At 43.1% G+C, this 21298-nt stretch overlaps 1 protein-coding gene across 1 annotated transcript in view; it reads right to left on the reverse strand.

The window, feature by feature from the left end:
- Positions 1-1108, reverse strand: part of IGLON5 (IgLON family member 5) — a 342036-nt gene extending 340928 nt beyond the window's left edge. Inside the window, 1 exon segment of the mRNA XM_069949022.1 lies at positions 815-1108. Coding sequence (XP_069805123.1) covers positions 815-878 — 64 coding nt within the window. The 5' untranslated portion in view covers positions 879-1108.
- Between the last annotated feature and the right edge of the window lie 20190 nt (positions 1109-21298).

Raw genomic sequence — 21298 nt, forward strand, 5'->3', positions numbered from 1 at the left:
GATCTATACCGCCATATAGATACGCCAGCCCTGAGTGCGCCCTCCCTAGAACAGATGCTGTACACAGCAGGTCCGCCTGCAGCTGGATGAGCCCCATCAGCACCGGGGGTCTTGTAGAGGGATCAGAGGTCACTGCAGACCCTCTGCCTGTTCATCATTTGCCGTATCGATCCCATAGACATGTCCTTTCCTCAGGGAGCAGCCAGGCGTGGATTCCTTTAACCCCTGCACTGCCGGCGAGGACTCCCCCGCTCTGCCCAGTGTGTGGGGAATGGATAATAAGCATGTCATTGTGGAGACCCCCTCCTCCCCAATCCACCGCTTCATTAATACAATTCTATTTATTAACCTCTGACACCCGGCCGTGGATTCCAACCCCACAGCGGCGGCGGAGGAAGGGGGGAGTAGTCGTTCCCAGGAATTGGTGGGAACAGTGCTGGAATTCTTATCAGTCTCCCTCAATGCAACCAACTAGCCACAGACGGCAGGCTGAAGTGGAGACCCCCGACCTCCACCATCTCGGAGCATACCCATCATCCTCCTCATCCTCACTCTCATCATTGACCAACTTTCTAAGAATTTCCACCAAAAAAATAAAAATAATAATAATAATCCCAGCCCCCCCCCCCTTCCCCCGTTTTTGTCGCCGCCTTTTGCCGTGTTCCCCATTACGTTCGCTCAATCGTTTATCTGAACTATTTCATTCATAAGAGTGGTGGCTGTTAACCCTTGGCTGGCGGCCACATTGGTGGAGGGCCCCCCCCCTCCCCCGGGGGGGGGTTCGGCATGCGAGGGGGGGATTAGAATGTGGTACCTTGTGTCAGCAGGACGGCGAGGACCACGCTGGCCAGGTTCACCCTCTGAAGTGGCGTCTTCATCTTTTAGTCCTTCTTGGCTCTGGGCGCCTCTGTCCTCCTTCTTCTTCTCCTCTCTATTTTCCGTCTCTTCTTCTCCTCTTTATTTTCCGTCTCTTCTTCTCCTCGTTAGCCCTGGTCCCCCCTCCCTCCCGGCTCTCTGTATTTTCCAGTAGAGTGGCTGGATGGTGAGCGGAGGATGGAGCGGAGAGCGGTGATGCAGGGGATGGATGGAGGACAGAAGGAATTCTGGATTGGGAATCTCTATCAAGCCCCCCCTCTCTCTCTCTCGCTCTCTTTCTCGCTCTCTCCTTTTCTGCCTCTCCTATTTTCTCTCTCTCTTTTCCCCCCTCCTTCTGCTGTTCCCCTTTCACCCCCCTTTAACACACGCATACAAACAGACACACACACACTTCCATCGCCTTCTGCAAACCATATGGGCTTTCTGACAGATGGAAGTTGAGTGGCAGCCTGCGAGAGCCAATGGTGACCTGCGCTGGGCAGGGGCCTGGCTCACAAATGGCAGGTGGCCGAGCCAATGAGGAGGTGGGCAGGCTCCGCTGCTGGGAGAGGGATGCCAGGCTCCTGGGGCTTACTGATGCTCGGATTTATCCAGAAGGGTTTCTAATACTGCAGCACTCCCTGATCCTGGGCCCCCCATCTCCCTCCGACTCCCGGATCCTGGGCCCCCCATCTCCCTCCGACTCCCGGATCCTGGGCCCCCTATCTCCCCACTCCATGCCGCAGATGTAGCAGAGCTGGAGGGGTCATTAACAACACAGCTCCGTCTGCTAATGCATTAATAGTAAATGCAGTCCTATGTAAAGATGCACCAACAGGCAAAACTACTCATGCTAAGACATTATGTGTGCATGCAGTCCTATGTAAAGTCATAGTAACATGTAAAATTACTCATGCTAAAGAATGAAGTGTGCATGCAGTCCTTTGTAAAGTCACAGTAACATACAACACTACTCATGCTAAAGAAAGAAGTGATCATGCAGTCCTATGTAAAGCTGCACTGACATGCAAAACTACTAATGCTAAAAAATTTAGTGTGCATGCAGTCCTATGTAAAGTCAAAGAGTAACATGCAAAACTACTCATGCTAAAAAAATTAAGTGATCATGCAGTCCTATGTAAAGTCACAGAGTTACATGCAAAACTACTCATGCTAAATAATGAAGTGATCATGCAGTCCTATGTAAAGTCAAAGAGTAACATACAAAACTACTCATGCTAAATAATGAAGTGATCATGCAGTCCTATGTAAAGCTGCACTGACATGCAAAACTACTCATGCTAATATAAGTATGGATGAAGTCCTATGCAAAACCACATTAATATGCAAAACTACTCATGCTTAACAAGTGTGAATGCAGTCCTATGTAAAGCTGCACTGACATGCAAAACTACTCATGCTAAAGAACTTATTGTGAATGCAGTCCTATGTAAAGTCATAGTAACATACAAAACTACTCATGCTAAAACATTAGGTATGCAAGCAGTCCTATGTAAAGTCACAGTAACATGCTCAAGCAGCAAGTGTGAATGCAGTCCTATGTAAAGCCACACTGACATGCAAAACTACTCATGCTAAACATAAAGTATGGATGCAGGAAGTGTGGATGCAGTCCTATGTAAAGCTGCACTAACCTGCAAATCTATTCATTGTAAAACATTAAGTATGTATGCAGTCCTATGTAAAGTCACAGTAACATGCAAAACTACTCATGCTAAAGAATTAAATATGCATGCAGTCCTATGTAAAGTCAATTAACATGCAAAACTACTCATGCTAATATATAAGTATGGATACAGTCCTATGTAAAGCCACAGTAACATGCAAAACTACTCATGCTAAAGAATAAAGTATGCATGCAGTCCTATGTAAAGTCACAGTAACATGCAAAACTACTCATGCTAAAGAATTAAATATGCACGCAGTCCTATGTAAAGTCAATTAACATGCAAAACTACTCATGCTAATATATAAGTATGGATACAGTCCTATGTAAAGCCACAGTAACATGCAAAACTACTCATGCTAATATATAAGTATGCATGCAGTCCTATGTAAAGTCACAGTAACATGCAAAACTACTCATGCTTATACAAGTATGGATGCAGTCCTATGTAAAACCACATTAACATGCAGAACTAGTCATACTAAAGCAGAAAGTGTCAATGCAATCCTATGTAAAGCTGCACTAACATGCAGAACTACTTGTGGCAGTGAAGTAAATGTGAATGCAGCCCTATGTAAAACCACACTTACATGCAAAACTACTCATACAAAAGCAGCAAGTGTGGATGCAGTCCTATGTGAAGCCGCACTAACCTAACCTGCAAAAGTATTGATGATAAAACATAAGGTATTGATGAAGTCCTATGTAAATCCACGCTAACCTGCAAAACTATTCATGTTAAGACATCAAATATTGATACAGTCCTATGTAAAAGCACAGTAACATGCAAAACTACTCATGCTAAAGCAGCAAGTGTCAAAGCAGTCCTATGTAAAACCACACTTACATGCAAAACTACTCATGCTAAGGCATTAAATGTGAATGCAGTCCTATATAAAAGCACAGTGACATACAAAACTATTAATGCTAACGCAGAAAGTGTGGATGCAGTCCTATGCAAAGCCACAATAACATGTAAAACTAGTCATGCTGATACAGTATATGTGGATGCAGTCCTATGTAAAACCACAATAACATACAAAACTACTCATGCTAAAGCAGCAAATGTGAATGCAGCCCTATATAAGTGTGCACTAACACCTCAAACCAAATCATGGTACTACAGGAAGTGTGTACGCAGTCCTATGTAAAATCTCACTAACAAGCAAAACTATTCATGATAATGCAGTCAGTGTGAACACAGTCCTATGTAAAGCCACACTAACATGCAAAATTACTAATGCTTCAAATGTAGCAGAGTTGAAGGTGTCAATTAACTTGGGGCAACAAAAACATCACATTTATCTAATGCAGTAGGTATAAATGCAGTCCTATGTAAATCTACAGTAACAAACCAAACTACTCATGTCATGTCACTGTCATGTAACTCTATGATGCTGCTGTAGATCACAGTCATCTAACGCAGTAAGAGTAAATGCAGTCCTATGTAAGACCACAAATAAAGCGTCGTAATATCGCCATGCCATGTGTCAGCTCTGCTACATCTGACTTGGCAATAAAAGACCAAGACAGAAGATGAGAGCAGTAAAAGCCCCATGTCATCTACTAAACAAGCACTCAGCAGAGCGGAGGAGACAGCTCCCTGAATGGAAGGATCTGAACTTAGTTACGTCGCTTCATCACGTTTCCTTTTATAGTAAATTGAAAGAGAAAAAAGAAAAAGAAACGGAAAGAACTTTATGTGAACAATGGAAATAAATCAGGTTTTGCAACATTTTGTGAGCTCATAATTCATATAAATTTTATTGTTAACATCAGTCCAGCCAAAAATAGTAATACTGGAGGGCAGTTATTATAAAATCGATTCCAAAATGAATGCACCAAAATAACAAGGTACAGATACTTAGAAAATAGATGGTATGCTAAATGCTTATTAGGCTGCATGGATAGACTGTAATGTGCTCAGGGTTGCCCCCTGCTGGTAAATGGGATTTGTAGAGGAGATGGAGGAGGAGAAGGATGTATAATAAAGCAAATATAATGGAGAAATACTTCCCCCTATGTACAAAAATATAACTACTATAATACTGCCCCTATATACAAGAATATAACTACTATAATACTGCCCCCTATATACAGGAATATAACTACTATAATACTGCCCCCTATATACAAGAATATAACTACTATAATACTGCTCCCTATATACAAGAATATAACTACTATAATACTGCCCCCTATATACAGGAATATAACTACTATAATACTGCTCCTATATACAAGAATATAACTACTATAATACTGCTCCCTATATACAAGAATATAACTACTATAATACTGCTCCTGTATATAAGAATATACCTACTATAATACTGCTCCTATATACAGGAATATAACTACTATAATACTGCTCCTATATACAGGAATATAACTACTATAATACTGCTCCTATATACAAGAATAAAACTACTATAATAGAGCTTCTATATACAAGAATATAACTACTATAATACTGCTCCTATATACAGTAATATAACTACTATAATACTGCCCCATATATACAAGAATATAACTACTATAACACTGCTCCTCTATACAAGAATATAACTACTATAATACTGCTCCTATATACAAGAATATAAGTACTATAATACTGGCCTCTATATACAAGAATAAAACTACTATAATACTGCTCCTATATACAAGAATATAACTACTATAATACTGCTCCTATATACAGGAATATAACTACTATAATACTGCCTCCTATATACAAGAATATACTACTATAATACTGCTCCCTATATACAAGAATATAACTACTATAATACTGCTCCTATATACAAGAATATAACTACTATAATACTGCCCCTATATACAAGAATATAACTACTATAATACTGTTACCTATATACAAGAATATAACTACTATAATACTGCCCCCTATATACAAGAATATAACTACTATAATACTGCTCCTATATATAAGAATATAACTACTATAATACTGCTCCTATATACAGGAATATAACTAGTATAATACTGGCCTCTATATACAAGAATATAACTACTATAATACTGCTCCTATATACAGGAATATAACTACTATAATACTGCTCCTATATACAACAATATAACTACTATAATGTGAAATGGAGAGAAGAGTGCAGCTGCACCTCACACCCATGGCTGATACTAAAGCCGCTAAGCTACTTTAAAAACAAACACCAGGAATTTGGTATACAATTTGATCAAACCATACTGCCCCGTGTACCACCTGCACAAGGTACATGGGGCAGTGTGGCTTGATCAATTCACATACAGAATTCTGATGTTTTTTATGCAGCCGAGAGGTACTAGTATCAGCCATAGGTGTGAGGTGCAGCACTCTTTTTCTTCCCTGAACCGTATTATAGTAGTTATATTCTTGTATATAGGAGCAGTATTATAGTAGTTATATCCCTGTATATAGGAGCAGTATTATAGTAGTTATATTCTTATATAGGAGCAGTATTATTGTAGTTATATTCCTGTATATAGGAGCAGTATTATAGTAGTTATATTCTTATATAGGAGCAGTATTATAGTAGTTATATTCCTGTATATAGGGGCAGTATTATAGTAGTTATATTCTTGTATATAGGGGCAGTATTATAGTAGTTATATTCTTATATATAGGAGCAGTATTATAGTAGTTATATTCTTGTATATAGGGGGCAGTATTATAGTAGTTATACAATAACGGGAGAAGAGAGAGACTGGGGCACTCACCGATGTTCCAAGCAAAAGTCTTTATTCCGATAGACTAAAATCCATGGTGGAGGGAGAACAGATGGAATGGCGGGCGCCTGTACCCCGGAATCGGAATAAAGACTTTTGCTTGGAACATCGGTGAGTGCCCCAGTCTCTCTCTTCTCCCGTTATTGTATTGCTCACTCTTACCTTTTAGTCTGGGAGCACCACTAGTACAAGCACATCAGGTTGGTTCCTTCATCATACGTCCTTTATTGCTAGCATTGCTGACAGTGCCGACTGCACTCTACCGCTATATTATAGTAGTTATATTCTTATATATAGGAGCAGTATTATAGTAGTTATATTCTTGTATATAGGAGCAGTATTATAGTAGTTATGGTTCAGGGAAGAAAACGAGTGCTGCACCTCACACTTATGGCTGATACTAGTGCCCCTAGGCTAAATAAAAAACACATCAGAATTTTATGTATGAATTGATCAAGCCACACTGCCCCATGTACAGCTTGCAGGTATCTGATACACATGGGTCCCTACACTAAGTCCACACTGTGCCGGTCAGTGGCCACCACCCCCGCAGGCGTGCACAGTCAGGGAACGGGGGCCATGGGACGGCCCTGCGACCCCCATGCCACAGGACCAGACCCAAAAACACCACACCAGAACCCAGCTAGCACCACCGGCGGAGGAAGCTGTCCCCAAACAGCACAAGTCTGGATGAGGTATTGCGCTAACCATAGCTGCTGCAGACAGAATGGGAAAAGACAGGAGGGATTAAAACCATGAGCACTCAGGTGTCTCCTGCTAATTGCGGTCATGTGGGTTGCCAGGAGGAGTGCAAAAACACTGAGAAAAGAGAGAAGCAAAATACGGTTCAGGGAAGAAAACGAGCGCTGCACCTCACACCTACGGCTGATACTAGTGCCGCTAGGCTAAATAAAAAACACATCAGAATTTTGTGTATGAATTGATCAAGCCATATTGCCCCACTGCCACACTGCCCCAGTGCTGGCTGGGTTTTGGTGTGGCATTTTTGGGTCTGGTCCTGTGGCATGGGGGTTGCAGGGCCGTTCCATGGCCTCCCTTCCCTGACTGTGCACGCCAGCGGGGGTGGTGGTCGCTGACTGGCACAGTGTGGACGTAGTGTAGGGACCCATGTGTATCAGATACCTGCACGAGGTACATGGGGCAGTGTGGCTTGATCAATTCACATACAGAATTCTGATGTTTTTTATGCAGCCGAGAGGTACTAGTATCAGTCATAGGTGTGAGGTGCAGCGCTCTTTTTCTTCCCTGAACCATAACTACTATAATACTGCTCCCTCTGCATACTGCAACTACTCTATCACTGCTTCAGTATTACTAGGACAATTATAGTGACCTTTTAGCCAGAGGACCCTTAGTAATAGTATTAAACATAATACTATGAGAGTTCTGGTGGGATCAGTAGTCGGCTGCTGGATGTCACTCAGTGGCGCTCTCTCTTCTTGCCCTGGTGGTCCGGCCATGTTCCATCCATCCTGCTGATCCGGTTGTTCGGTGACTCTCTCTCTTGGTGCTTTTTCTGTATTATTCCGTCTGGTTGTTTCTGTGATATGTGGAGATTTCGTTTTTTTTCCCTCTGTGACATTCTTTATGTAAAAGCTTTTTGGAGACGTTACCATCAGTATTATCTAATAAATGAGGCTGATGTCATGTGGAGACATAAATTATAAAGTGATATAAAACTCACTTCGTGTTGAGTTGGAACGGAGTCTTCTAGACAGAGAAGCAAGTACGGCTCCGGTAGGAAATCTGTGGCTTATTGTAATCAAGGTCTTTTCGGGACATTGAGGAGATGGCGGCTTCTCGAGACGGCTCCAAAATGTCCTTCCCTTCCTTGTAGGTAAAGGTGATGGGTCAGGAGCCTGGTTCATGGACCTTCTGTACCCTGACTAGACAAAAGCTCGCTGGAGACTATGAAACCTTAGACTTCTCCTTCACCTGGATTCTTGTTTCATGTATTGTTGGACTGGCCCACCAGGGACGTGGAGGATCTACCTGGGGGCCCAGTAATGGGGTAGAATCTGGAGTAGATATTTTATCCTATAAAGATATATCTCTACTCTGGATAGTAAAGAATAAAATATCCACCCCTTCCTTTTAACCTGTGACCACTAGGAATAATATTTGCCTTCACTACTGTAGATGATAAGGGAATAAAATAGGAACCCATAGACCCCCGGGGATCAAATATTACCCACCTCCCTCTATGGGAGATCACCAGGGATTCAAAAATAATCTCCTTTACTACTCTAGATTATAAGGGAACAAAATATCACTCTGGTGTCCCACTAGGTGTGTTGCAGTTGTATACACCCTTTGCAAAAGTCTGTACTTATTGTGTTATTATGGTGATGAAAGCAGTACCAAAGTTCGCCACTAGATGTCACTGTATTATGTTTATGTAAATGGAAGCTGCACAGCTGAAGGATTGCAAAGGGTTATTGGTTTCTGTGTGTCACCAGAATCTGTAGACCGGTAGGATTTCTGCTTTCTTCTTTCCTATCATCTCCCTTTTCTTTTCTCCTGTTGCACTCTTTCACCCACTCACAGCGCACCTTACACGCTAGAGAGGAAGTGAGTCACACAGGAGACAGGAAGTTCAGGTTAGTCTTAGTTAATTCCCCCGCATGGGAAGGCCGCAAGACAGCACGTCTCTAACAACTTTCTTACGAGTAACACTCCAAAGCACTATGCAGTGTTAAAACCTCTTAAGGGAGGACTAGCCAGAGACAACCTCAACCCACGCCAAGGACAAGGAGAAGTCGCAGTACAGGACAGCATCCATAACAGAGCCAAAGAGCTAGGAACTGATCCGGGTGGAGCAAAGTTGCAGTAGCCTATGAACTTCTATCTATCTATCTATCTATCTATCTCGCAGTGCGGGTGTCAGCAAGGAACCCTCAGCACTCCGCTCATCCCAGGTAACAAGCTCTGGGGCCTGTGTCACCCATTAGGAAGGTTCAACCGAGTATAGTGGGCATCAGGTCTTCTTCTTCTTCTTCTAAGTATTTTACCTCATCCTCCAACATCCCTGCAGAGCACAGAAATTCATGGGTTGAGACACTCACGGCAAGTGTGTTTCAAAGACTTTATCTAAAGGAACCTCATACTGTTGAACCTGTATGACCTGCTGCACATTTACAAATAGTAAACTGACTCAACTATATTCCAAAGACTGTGATTATTCGCCACCACCGACACAGCACACACCGCAACCTTGGGACATTCTCCCCTTTCTGTGGGTGGCGGGTCCTACTATCCGGGAGGGTCACTATACCACTCTGCCCATCCGTGATACTAACCCAAGGGACCCGGTAGAAACCCGGCAGGACACTGACCACAGGGTAAAAGGGTACAACCGGCCTTGTAACATAAAAGCAGGCGTGCCAATCCACCTGTGTGCCCACCAGGCACTGGCGTCACATGACAACATCCCAAGGACTGGCTGTATCTCGGCCATCCACCACCGGAGTGGCGTCACACTACAACACCTAGCAAGTGACCGGCTGCTCCTCCGACCAACATCACCGGGGGTTCACCACATCATCCCCTCTTTTCAACTCCTGCCCACCAGGGATTATATGAGAACACCTTTCCTATCCACTAGATCGCCAGGTATCAAATGATTAACCCCCTCTTCCCTGGACAACCAGGAATCCAAAATAACCCCTTTAGCCTACTCTAGGTGATAAGGAAAAAAAATATAACTTTATTCTAGATTACCAGAAATTAAAAATAACCCTCCTCCCTATATCCTAGATCACCGGGATCACATATTAACCTCTTTCTACACTCCAGATCAAAAAAAGGTACAATAGATAAACTCCTCTCTTCAACCCCAGACCACCAGGAATTATGTGTGAACACTATTCCAACACCCTTGACCACCAGAAAAAAAATATTAACCCCCTGCCTCTATCCTAGACTACAAGGTATGAAACATTAAAGGGGTATTCCAATCATACATAACTTTTGATATGTTGCTGCCCATGGTGAGACTAACAATTCCTTCCCTACTTGTCATTATCTATTCAGTCTCCTTCCCCCAGTTTTGAGCTGCTGCTTTCTGCTGAAGACACAAAAATCTGTGTGTGAGCTTTTCGCTGTAATGCTGGGAGGGTTATTCTGAGGTCTAGTTGTTAATGAACTCACTGTGATTACCTCCCCCCCCCCCAGCATTACAAAGTTGCAGATAGGGACTTGTTTACATCAGCCATCTCAAAAGTGTGTGTGTGTGTGTGTGTTTGGGGCTCACACACAGATTTTTGTGTCTTCATCAGAAAGCAGCAGCTAAAAACTGGGAGAAGGAGACTGAATAGCTAATAAACTTTCTCTCACCTAGACTACCAGGGATCACAAATAATCACCCCTTCTTTTTTTCCCTAGACCACCAGGGATACAACATGCATTTGCTTCTCTTATCTAGCTCTTCAGGAAACAAATATTAACCCCCTCTTCTAGTCCGTTATTCCTCCTCTTATACCCTAGACCACCAGGGATACAATATCAACTCACTTTTCTTCTCTGGATCTCAAGGGGGGCAAATATTAACCCTTTTCTCCCATTTTCACCCCTTATTTACCCCAGACCACCAAGTCATGTGCTCTTAACCCCTTGGCACCCAGAGAAGTCTTCACCAGCTCCATTGCCTGCCGCCTTCCGGCCTATAAACCCATTAATTTCCATCTCTGTATACATGACGCTGGGTGGACGCCTTCTTTTGCAGCGACGTCTGTTCTTGCCGCCGTTTCGCCGTAGGGCCGCGTTCCGCCGTCTCTCTCTCCTCTTCCCGGATTACAAGTTTCATTACCTGTTTACGAGTCTCGGCTCCGGCTTTATGAGAGCGGCAACAAACTCAATGTACTTCCAGCAAGATTATTAAAATGGAACAATAACGGAGGACGGCGGCAAATGGCTTCTCGGCTACGTATATATTTATTTATACTAAAGCTCTGGACCCGGCCGGGGCGCAGGAGGGAAGATGGCCGCCCGCCCGCCGCCGCCGTATATTGTCATTTGCCTTTTCATGTCTTAGTTACTCCGAGTTTTCTTTATTCAGGAGGAAAAGTCCTAAAAATCGGCATAAAATCTCCTTAGATTGGTGTCAGGTTTACAGTGATGAAACAAGCGCCGCTCCCGCTCACCCTGTAAACTCCCATTACCTGTAAAATCCCCAGTAAATAGCAGTCCTGGAGTCGTAACCTTCTGCCGAGACAGTGTATGCTCTGTTATACTGATCATTAGGTGTATCTGATCCTGGGAAAGCTGGGTGGCAAACAATATGGCTGCTGTTAGAGCTCACACAGGTGATCTCATACAGGTGATACTACCAAGCTCTCCAGAACACCTGTACATCATATCTTCCTATGTATGTAGCAGAACATCCCTGTTCCATATCTATTGGCTGTTCAGAAGCTTTGGAAAGCTGGGTGGCAAGCAACATGGCTGGTGTTAGAGCTGCTACAGGTGATCTCCTACAGGTGATGCTACCAAGCTCTATCAGACATCTGTACATCATATCTTCCTATACATCCCTGTTCCATATCTGTGAGCTGTTCAGGAGCTTTGGACAGCTGGGTGGCAAGCAACATGGCTGCTGAGAGAGCTGATACAGGTGATCTCACACAGGTGATATCACCAAGCTCTCCCAGACACATCTAGATTATATCTTCCTATGAATGTAGCAAAACATCCATGTTCCATATCTACTAGCTGTTCAGGATCCTTGGAAAGCTGGGTGGCATGCAGCATGGCTGGTGTTAGAGCTCATACAAGTGATGTCATACAGGTGATGCTGCCAAGCTCTTTCAGGCACCTGTACATCATATCCTCCTATACATCCCTGTTTCATCTACTAGCTGTTCAGGGGTCTGGAAAAGCTGGGTGACAAGCAGCATGGCTGGTGTTAGACCTTATACAGGTGATGCAACCAAGCTCTCCCAGACACCTGTACATAATATCCTTCTATGCAATCCTCTTTAATCTACTAGCTGTTCAGGATCCTTGGAAAGCTGGGTGGCATGCAGCATGGCTGGTGTTAGAGCTCATACATATGATGTCATACCAATGATGCTACCAAGCTCTCTCAGGCACCTGTACATAATATCCTCCTATATATCCCCGTTTCATCTACTAGCTGTTCAGGGGTCTAGGAAAGCTGGGTGACAAGCAGCATGGCTGCTGTTATAGCTCATACAGGTGACCTTATACCGATGATGCTACCAAGCTATTCCAGACACCTGTACATAATATCCCCCTATACATTCCTGTTCCATCTACTAGTTGTTCAGGATCCTTGGAGAGCTGGGTGACAAGCAGCATGGCTGCTATTAGAGCTCATGCAAGTGTAACCAGCAAGTTGTACATCATACACCTCTATATAATATCCATGTTCCAATATCTATGAGCTGTTCAGGAGTCTGGGAAAGCTGGGTAACAAGCAGCACGGCTGCTATTAGCACTCATACAAGTTATACCCAGACATCTGTACATCATATCTTCTTATGTATGTAGTGAAACATCCTTGTTCCCATGTATACTATCTGTTCAGGGGTCTGGAAAAGCTGGGTGACTATCCCTATCAGAGCTATATGAGTAACCATGTCAGTCTGCATGGATATGAGCTATGAATGAGCATGATGTATGTATAAATGTCTATAAAAGTAGGATTACTATTAAGGAGTATAGGAAAGCTGGGTGATAACGTTATTTGTTGTCATACAGTCTGTCCAGTTAGAGCATCAGATAGGAGCGGATAACTGACTAACAAGTCAGATCTGCCATTCAGAGTGTTAAGAAAGCTGGGTAATAATTCTATCTGATTTATATTAGTGGTTATTCAGCTTTTCGGTTTATTTATGTCATCATACAGAACGAAAGAACAAGCGCAAAATGCCATTCAGGAGCTTGGGAAAGATGGGTGAAACTGTTATCATTGTTGTATTAGTGATCACAGTCTGATCTAGGAGAGGAGAATGTATACCAGAAGAACAAGACAGCTTTGCCATTCAGGAGCTTAGGAAAGCTGGGTACATACGAGTCCCATTACAGACTAGATTGGTTGTCTCCCAGTATTCCTACAGTCCCTCCCGTCTAGTTGTGTCATCATATAGGAGAATGTATCTGTGCAGAACAAGACAGGCCATGCCATGCAGGAGCCTGGGAAAGCTGGGTGTAATATCGAGTACCCTGGCTTATCCAGCTCGAGAATTGCTCCTTATATCCCTGACAGTCCGGCCTCCATTATATATATATATATATATATATATATATATATATATATATATATATATATAAGGAAACCATCAGCATGGCAGTTCTTAGGATTAGAAACTTGTTGGGATGTGACATTTCACAGCTGGGCACCACTGGACCCTTATAGCAATGTAATATGGACAATGTATGCGCATTGTATATGGATTATTTGGACGTTATATTGTAGAGGCTCCATACAAAGCGGCCTCAGGATGTCAGCAAGCTGCTGTTGATGGAGCTTTTGCTTATGTTGTATCAATGTGCCATTGTCTGGGTTCAAATTTCGTGTTTTTCCAAGCTATCATTAGAATACAAATGTGATTAATTTCTATATAAGATCTGTCAACAGCAGTTATCCTAAATGCTGATGGTTTCCAGGTAACAACAGATTTTATTTTGTACAAGAAAAGTAAATAATTAAAAAACAAGCTATAATTGGACTACACATATGATGATATCCTTTATGAGATCTGTTAACAGCAGTTATCCTGCTTGTTGATGGTTTCCAGGAAATTATATATTTTTCCTTTTACAAGAAAATTGACACCACACGTACAGTGTTATGAGCATTCTGTGTGTGTTATTTGGCAACAATATGGTACTAAGTAAGGGGAGTAGGCATCCTTATAATAAGTATTGCACAGGGCTCAGGCCTCAGGCATGTCAGCATGCTGCTGTTGATGGATCTTTTCTCATATTATTTACCAATATGTCACTGTTTAAGTTTGTTTACCTGAGCTATAATTAGATTAGAAATATGATGAAACCCTTCCTGATCTCTTTCAACACCCATCCTCCTTCTTGCTGATGGTTTCCAAGCAGCAATCAGTTCTTTTTTTTTTGTACAAGAAAACAAACTTATAAAAATATAGTCATACGCAGTCACTGTAATGTCGGTAGGGATCCTCAATGAAAACCATCGCAAAGAGCTCCAAACATAATGGCCTCAGCGTGTCAGCAAGCTGCTGTTGACGGACCTGGCTTTAAACGATATTAGTGGTCATAACTGTAAACGGTGAGTCTGAATTTCCAATTTGCTTACCAAAGCTATAGTTAGTACTATTACACGGAATGATAATCAGACAAATCTGCCCTATCCGGACGATTATCTCTCCGTGTAATAAACGCAACATTTAGCCGATGATCGTTGTTATCGGCTGATCGTTGATATAGGTTTGGACCTATAATTGTCGGTTGTCGGTAACGATTTCCATGCAGCCCTTGTTAAACGATTATCCGTCCGTGTAATAGGTCTGTATCGCTCGTTTACAGTTAATATCGGGCCCCCACCAGACCATGTAATAGTACCCTTAGGGCCCTATTCCACAGGGACAATTATCGTTCCGATTATCGTTAAGTCGTTCGATTCTAAAGGATAATCGTTCGGTTGAATAGCAGTGAACGAGAAATCGTTGATCGTTTAATAAGACCTGGACCTATTTTTATCGTTGCTCGTTCGCAAATCGTTCGCATTGAATAAGACGTAGTTCGGTCATTCACAGTAGTGACAAACTCAATAGCGACGACAAGACGACCGCAAGAACGATCTTAAGTAACGATTATCGTTCCATCTCTATGGGTGAATGATTTCAGGTCTTTTGCAACAGCGGTCGTTTGGATCGTTTATCGTTAACAATTATGCGAACGATAATCGTCTCGTGGAATAGGGCCCTTATAGTACGGATAGGAGGAAACCCTTCATGAGATCTGTCAACAGCAGTCATCCTTCTTGCTGACGGTTTCCAGTCACTTTCTTTCTCTTTCAACATAAAAAAGAAGTAGAATTTAACGTGATGTTGATATGATATAATAACGGAGGGGCTCCGCTTTAGGACAAGCCCTTTAAGGATTTTTCGACAGGGTTTTGATAAAACACGTTAGGGGAGATTTATCAAACATGGTGGAGAGTGAAACTGGCTCAGTCGTCCCTAGCAACCAATCAGATTCCACCTTTCATTTTCCAAAGAGTCTGTGAGGCATGAAAGGTGGAATCTGATTGGTTGCTAGGGGCAACTGGGCCTGTTTCACTTTCCACCATGTTTGATAAATCTCCCCTGTTGTATCTTTCTGCGTATCGGCCCCATTCTCCACCACGGACAGACGGCGGTGGTGGCGGATGGACGTTTGGGCGATGGCTCGGAGTTTAGCAGGCAATGTAGCAGAGCGGGACAGAGGCAGTGCAGGATTCTGGGCTTTATAAGACGTGTTATTAGGAGCAGGCGGAGGGGGGAGGCTTGTAATACTGCTTTATAGATCACTGGTGAGATCTCCTCCGGAATATTGTGTTCTGTATGAAGGACCAGAAGGCATATTAAAACTTTGCCATCTATGAAGATTTGTAGCCTGTCACATTAAAAGGTTCACACCGAGGAATCGTCGCATTCGCTTTTTCTTCAGATTTTTTTTTTTTCCGGAACATTCTGGAAATTCTGTAACAAAAGGCTCCGGATCCTGCAGAAGAAAGAAAAGTTATAGACATGACCGTGAATGCTGGTGAGGTCTCCTGCATGGGCCGGCTAGGACCGGCGTCAGCCCAAGGCTTACCTGGGCAAGTGCCGGGGCCCACAGCATCTCTAGGGACCCAGAGAGGGAGAGGGGCCCTGTTTTCTGATGCTCAGCTCACTCACTGTGGTGCAGGGTGAGAACTGAACATCAGAAGACACAGGAGATGGAGCAGGACCTGCACAGAGAGAGGACAGATAAGGACCTGATCACATGACCTAATGGTCCTCAACCTTACAGTGTGGAGAGCAGCCCATCAGAGAGGAAGAGGGAGAAGACTGAGCTGTATGTGCTGTGTATTAGTATCTGAGTGTGTCAGTCAGTCAGTGTCTATGTCAATAATGTCTGTTTGTACATGTTAGTGGTGTCTCACGTTATTGTGCATAGTGTGTAAATGAGGGGCCCACTGAGGCTCTGTCGCCAAAGGGCCCGCAAAAACCTGGAGCCAACCATATCTTAGTCTGGGGAAGCTGGAGAGCTGCTATTACTGCTGTCATCCGGCTTTCCCCGACCCTAAACAGCAAATAGTCTCAGTCAGTCTGAAGATCCCGGGCACCAATGCAAAACCTGTAACCAGGACCTACCGTATACAAATCATCAATCTGGAGCCTTCTCATATGGTAGAGAGACTGCGGGGGCCCCGGGACATCACAGATTACAGCACTCATCTCCACCTGGGGTGCTCTAGCTTCTGAAAAACTACAACTCCCATCATACGCAGACAGTGTGCTGCCCAAGCATAATAGGGCAATGTCCTAGATCCCATGTGCTGTGTAGTATAGGGTTTAAAGGGGTTGTTCACAAAAAAATCTTTCAGATTAACTGATCCCAGCAAGTACCAGAGATTTATAATTTACTTCTATTTAAAAAAAAAAAGAAATCTCCAGTTTTCCTGTACTTATCAGCTGCTGTATGTTCTGCAGGAAGTGATGTATTCTTTCCAATCTGACACAGTGCTCTCTGCTGCCACCTCTGTCCATGTCAGGAACTGTCCAGAGCAGCAGCAAATCCCCATCGAAAACCTCTCCTGCTCTGCACAGTTCCTGACATGGACAGAGGTGGCAGCAGAGAGCCCTGTGTCAGATTGGAAATAATACACCACTTCCTGCAAGACATACAGTAGCTAATAAGTACTGGAACACTTAAGATTTTTTTTAAATAAAGTACCCCTTTAATCTGTAGATGAAGGTGCTCTATTGAATTTTGTTCACTAGATGTCACTGTATGTTGTGAGCACGTACTGAAGAAGCAAAAGAGTTAATTGCCTATAGGACATACTGTGGTGCTTTAGAGGATGTTTGCCAGCCATCTCTCTGCCTCTGGGCCTATCACAGCCCTGCAACAAGTCTCCCCATTCTCCTGACCAATCCAGTGCTGAGTTACCTCAGGCTGCTCTCCACCAATAGGGAGCCTCCTTGAAGTCTTTAAGTAGAGGTGGAGATGTGCTCAGTTCTAAGGGGCAGAGTAGCCTATCCTGAGGGTGTCCTCTCCAGAGCCTGAGGTAACAAAGACTATGCTCATCCTATTTGCAAGTTCCTCAAAGCCAGGCCATGGCCTGCTAAGGCTCAAAAGGGTTAAGTGCCACAGGCGAGTGAACCAGACCTGTCCACGCTGAGGGAGATTGTCACTCTTAAAGCGACTCTGTACTCACAATCTGCCCCCCCCCCCCCCCCCAAACCACTTGTACCTTTGGGTAGCTATCCTGGGGTCCGTTCGGCAAGTGATTGTTTAGGACATTTATTATTCTAAAAAACAACTTTTAAACTTGCAGCCCTGTGTCAAATTGGCGTGGCCTAGAGTGTCTCTGCCCTAGGCTTGCACCACCCCTCCGTCCCTCCTCCCCGCCCTCTTTATCATTAGGAATGCTCCAGGCAGCATTTCTCCTATTCATTACCCGTCTAAACACTGCACAGGTGCCTTAAGGATCCACCCCATGTGCGGTATTTACACAGGTGATGAATAGGAGGAAACCTGCCTGGAGCATTCCTAATGATGAAGAGGGCGGGGAGGAGGGACAGAGAGGTTGGGCAAGTCTATTGCACAGATACTCTAGGCCACGCCAATTCGAAAAGTTTAAGGGTACATTTACACTTACCGGATCCGCAGCGTATTTTCTGCTGCAGATCCGCAGCGGATTTCATTTAAATAACTGAACACAGCATCAAATCTGCACCATGAAATCTGCTGTGGATCTGCTGCAGATTTGCTGTGCATCCTATAGGTGTGAACGCACCCTGAAAGTTGATTTTTTTAGGACAACAACTGCATCACCTGCCGAACGGACCCCAGGACAGATCTTGGAATAAGAGCAGCTATCCGAAGGTACAAGCGGTTAGGAGGGGGCAGATTGTGGGTCCAGAGTCGCTTTAAGTCTATCTCAAGTCCCAACAGTCTGAACAAGGACTTATGTGAAGTGGTTGGGAGAAGTGCTATTTGCCGACGTGCTCCGCTGTTACCTGCTCAGTTTCCTTCAGCATACAGTAAGTTGAGGGGCCTGCTGTGGCCCTGGGGCCCGTGCTATATTGGTCGTGCTATTCTGTATACCTGGCCAGGAATAAAGGACCATTCACGGCCGTACGGCTTATTCTACTTTATCTAAAGTTATCACAGCTGTAGCCAAGATTGTCAGAATCCCCCAGCAGAGTACCTTAGAGATCGTATCCCCTCCAGGTGGTCCCCCCGCCGCAAGCTACAAGTGCAAGTCTTCTTACTTTAATTCCCAGAGACTTTTCCAATAACCTGAAGTATTTACTATCCTCAGCTTATCTGCTAAAGCAGGATTCTCCAAAGCCTCTTAAAGGGAACTTACTGGCAAAACTACTTTCAACCACAAAGCCCACCTTGTGAACGCAGACATTAGAAACTGTTTCACCTTTAAAGGGGTACTCCAGTGAAATGGTGTTTTTAAATCTTGTGTTCTCATACATATCAGCTGCTGTATGTCCTGCAGGAAGTGGTTTATTCTTTCCAGTCTGACACAGTGCTCTCTGCTGCCACCTCTGTCCATGTCAGGAACTGTCCAGAGCAGTAGCAAATCCCCATAGAAAGCCTCTCCTGCTCTGGACAGTTCCTGACATGGACAGAGGTGACAGCAGAAAGCACTGTGTCAGACTGGAGAGAATATACTACTTCCTGCAGGGCATACAGCAGCTGATAAGTATGGGTAGATTTAAGATTTTTAAATAGAAGTAAATAACAAATCTATATAACTTTCTAAAACCAGTTGATTTGAAAGAAGATTTTTGCTGGAGTGCCCCTTTAAGAGACTGCTAAGTAAAGATTAACATTTTACACTCATCCTGGAATCACCTTAGGACTAGTGGTGTTGATGCTTTTTTTTTTAAATTCTGGATAACACTTAAGTTTTTTAATATGAACAGGAAAAAAACAACAATAATAAAAAAAAACCCTTTAAGGTCTCTTCCCCCCATATTACACTGACAAATCTTCTGGAAGCTGAGATATATGGAGCTGTTTGCCAGGGTGCATGCATTCTCATATCATAGCTACACTTTATTGGAAACTCCATCCATTACCGCCCTCCGCATTGATCTGTAATAACACAATATCAATTCGGAGCCTAAAAACGGATTTGTTTACCTGCCGGAGAGACGCCGCCCAAATGATGACTTTCTTTTCCCAAAAAACTAGTGTCTGTAAATGCTAAAAGTATAAGTATATAGGGGATGAGGGTGACTGATTTATTATGGAAAGAGGTAAAAACACCAGCTCAAAAGTATAACAAACAGGCCGCCGTATCTCAGCTTCCTACAGCCTCTACATACAATATCGGTGTAAAGTGACAGCAAGCAGAGGAAATGGTGGTGACCCTATAACACTGTATATACATAGGATATAATATCCATATAACGGTGGTGACCCTATAACACTGTATATACATAGGAAATAATATCCATATAACGGTGGTGACCCTATAACACTGTATATACATAGGAAATAATATCCATATAACGGTGGTGACCCTATAACACTGTATATACATAGGATATAATATCCATATAACAGTGGTGACCCTATAACACTTTATATACATAGGATATAATATCCATATAACAGTGGTGACCCTATAACACTGTATATACACAGGATATAATATACATATAATGGGGGTGACCCATAACTCTGTATATTCATAGGATATAGTGGATGTAATATACATATAATGGTAGTGACCATATAATACTTTATATACATAGGATCTGGAGCTGAGCCAGTCTATTGGCATACAGTGTGTGTGTGTGTGTGTGTGTATGTATATATATATATATATATGTGTGTGTATATGTGTATGTTTGTGTATATGTATGTATGTGTGTGTATGTGTCTACATATATTTGTGTATGTAGGTGTATATATGTATATGTGTGTGTGTATATTTGTGAATGTACATGTGTGTATGTATCTCTGTATGTGTATGTATGCATGTGTATATGTGTGTGTGTGTGTGTGTATATGTATATATGTGTGTGTGTGTGTGTGTGTATGTGTATATATGTGTGTATGTGTATATATGTATGTGTGTATGTGTATATACACTACCGTTCAAAAGTTTTGGGTCACCCAAACAATTTTGTGTATTCCATGAAAAGTCACACTTATTTACCACCATACATTGTGAATGAATAGAAAATAGAGACAAGACATTGACAAGGTTAGAAATAATGATTTGTATATGAAATAACATTGTTCTTCCATCACACTTTGCTTTGGTCACAGAATCCTCCTTTTGCAGCAATTCCAGCATTGCACACCTTTGGCATTCTAGCTATTAATCTGTTGGGGTAAGCTGGAGAAATTGCACCCCACGCTACTAGAAGCAGCTCCCACAAGTTGGATTGGTTGGATGGGCACTTCTGGCGTACCATACGGTCCCCCACAACAGCTCAATGGGGTTCAGATCTGGTGACTGCGCTGGCCACTCCATTACCTATGATAGAATACCAGCTGCTGCTTCTGCTGTAAATAGTTCTTGCACAATTTGGAGGTGTTTAGGGTCATTGTCCTGTTGTAGGATGAAATTGGCTCCAATCAAGCGCTGCCCACTGGGTATGGCATGGCGGTGCAGAGTGATAGCCTTCCTTATTCACAATCCCTTTTACCCTGTACAAATCTCCCACCTTACCAGCACCAACCCCAGACCATCACATGACCTCCACCATGCTTAATAGTGATGAGCGAATAGTGAGATATTCGAATATTCAATATTCGTATGAATATCCC

This window comes from Dendropsophus ebraccatus, chromosome 12 (assembly GCF_027789765.1).
Source record: "Dendropsophus ebraccatus isolate aDenEbr1 chromosome 12, aDenEbr1.pat, whole genome shotgun sequence".
Classification (NCBI taxonomy): domain Eukaryota; kingdom Metazoa; phylum Chordata; class Amphibia; order Anura; family Hylidae; genus Dendropsophus; species Dendropsophus ebraccatus.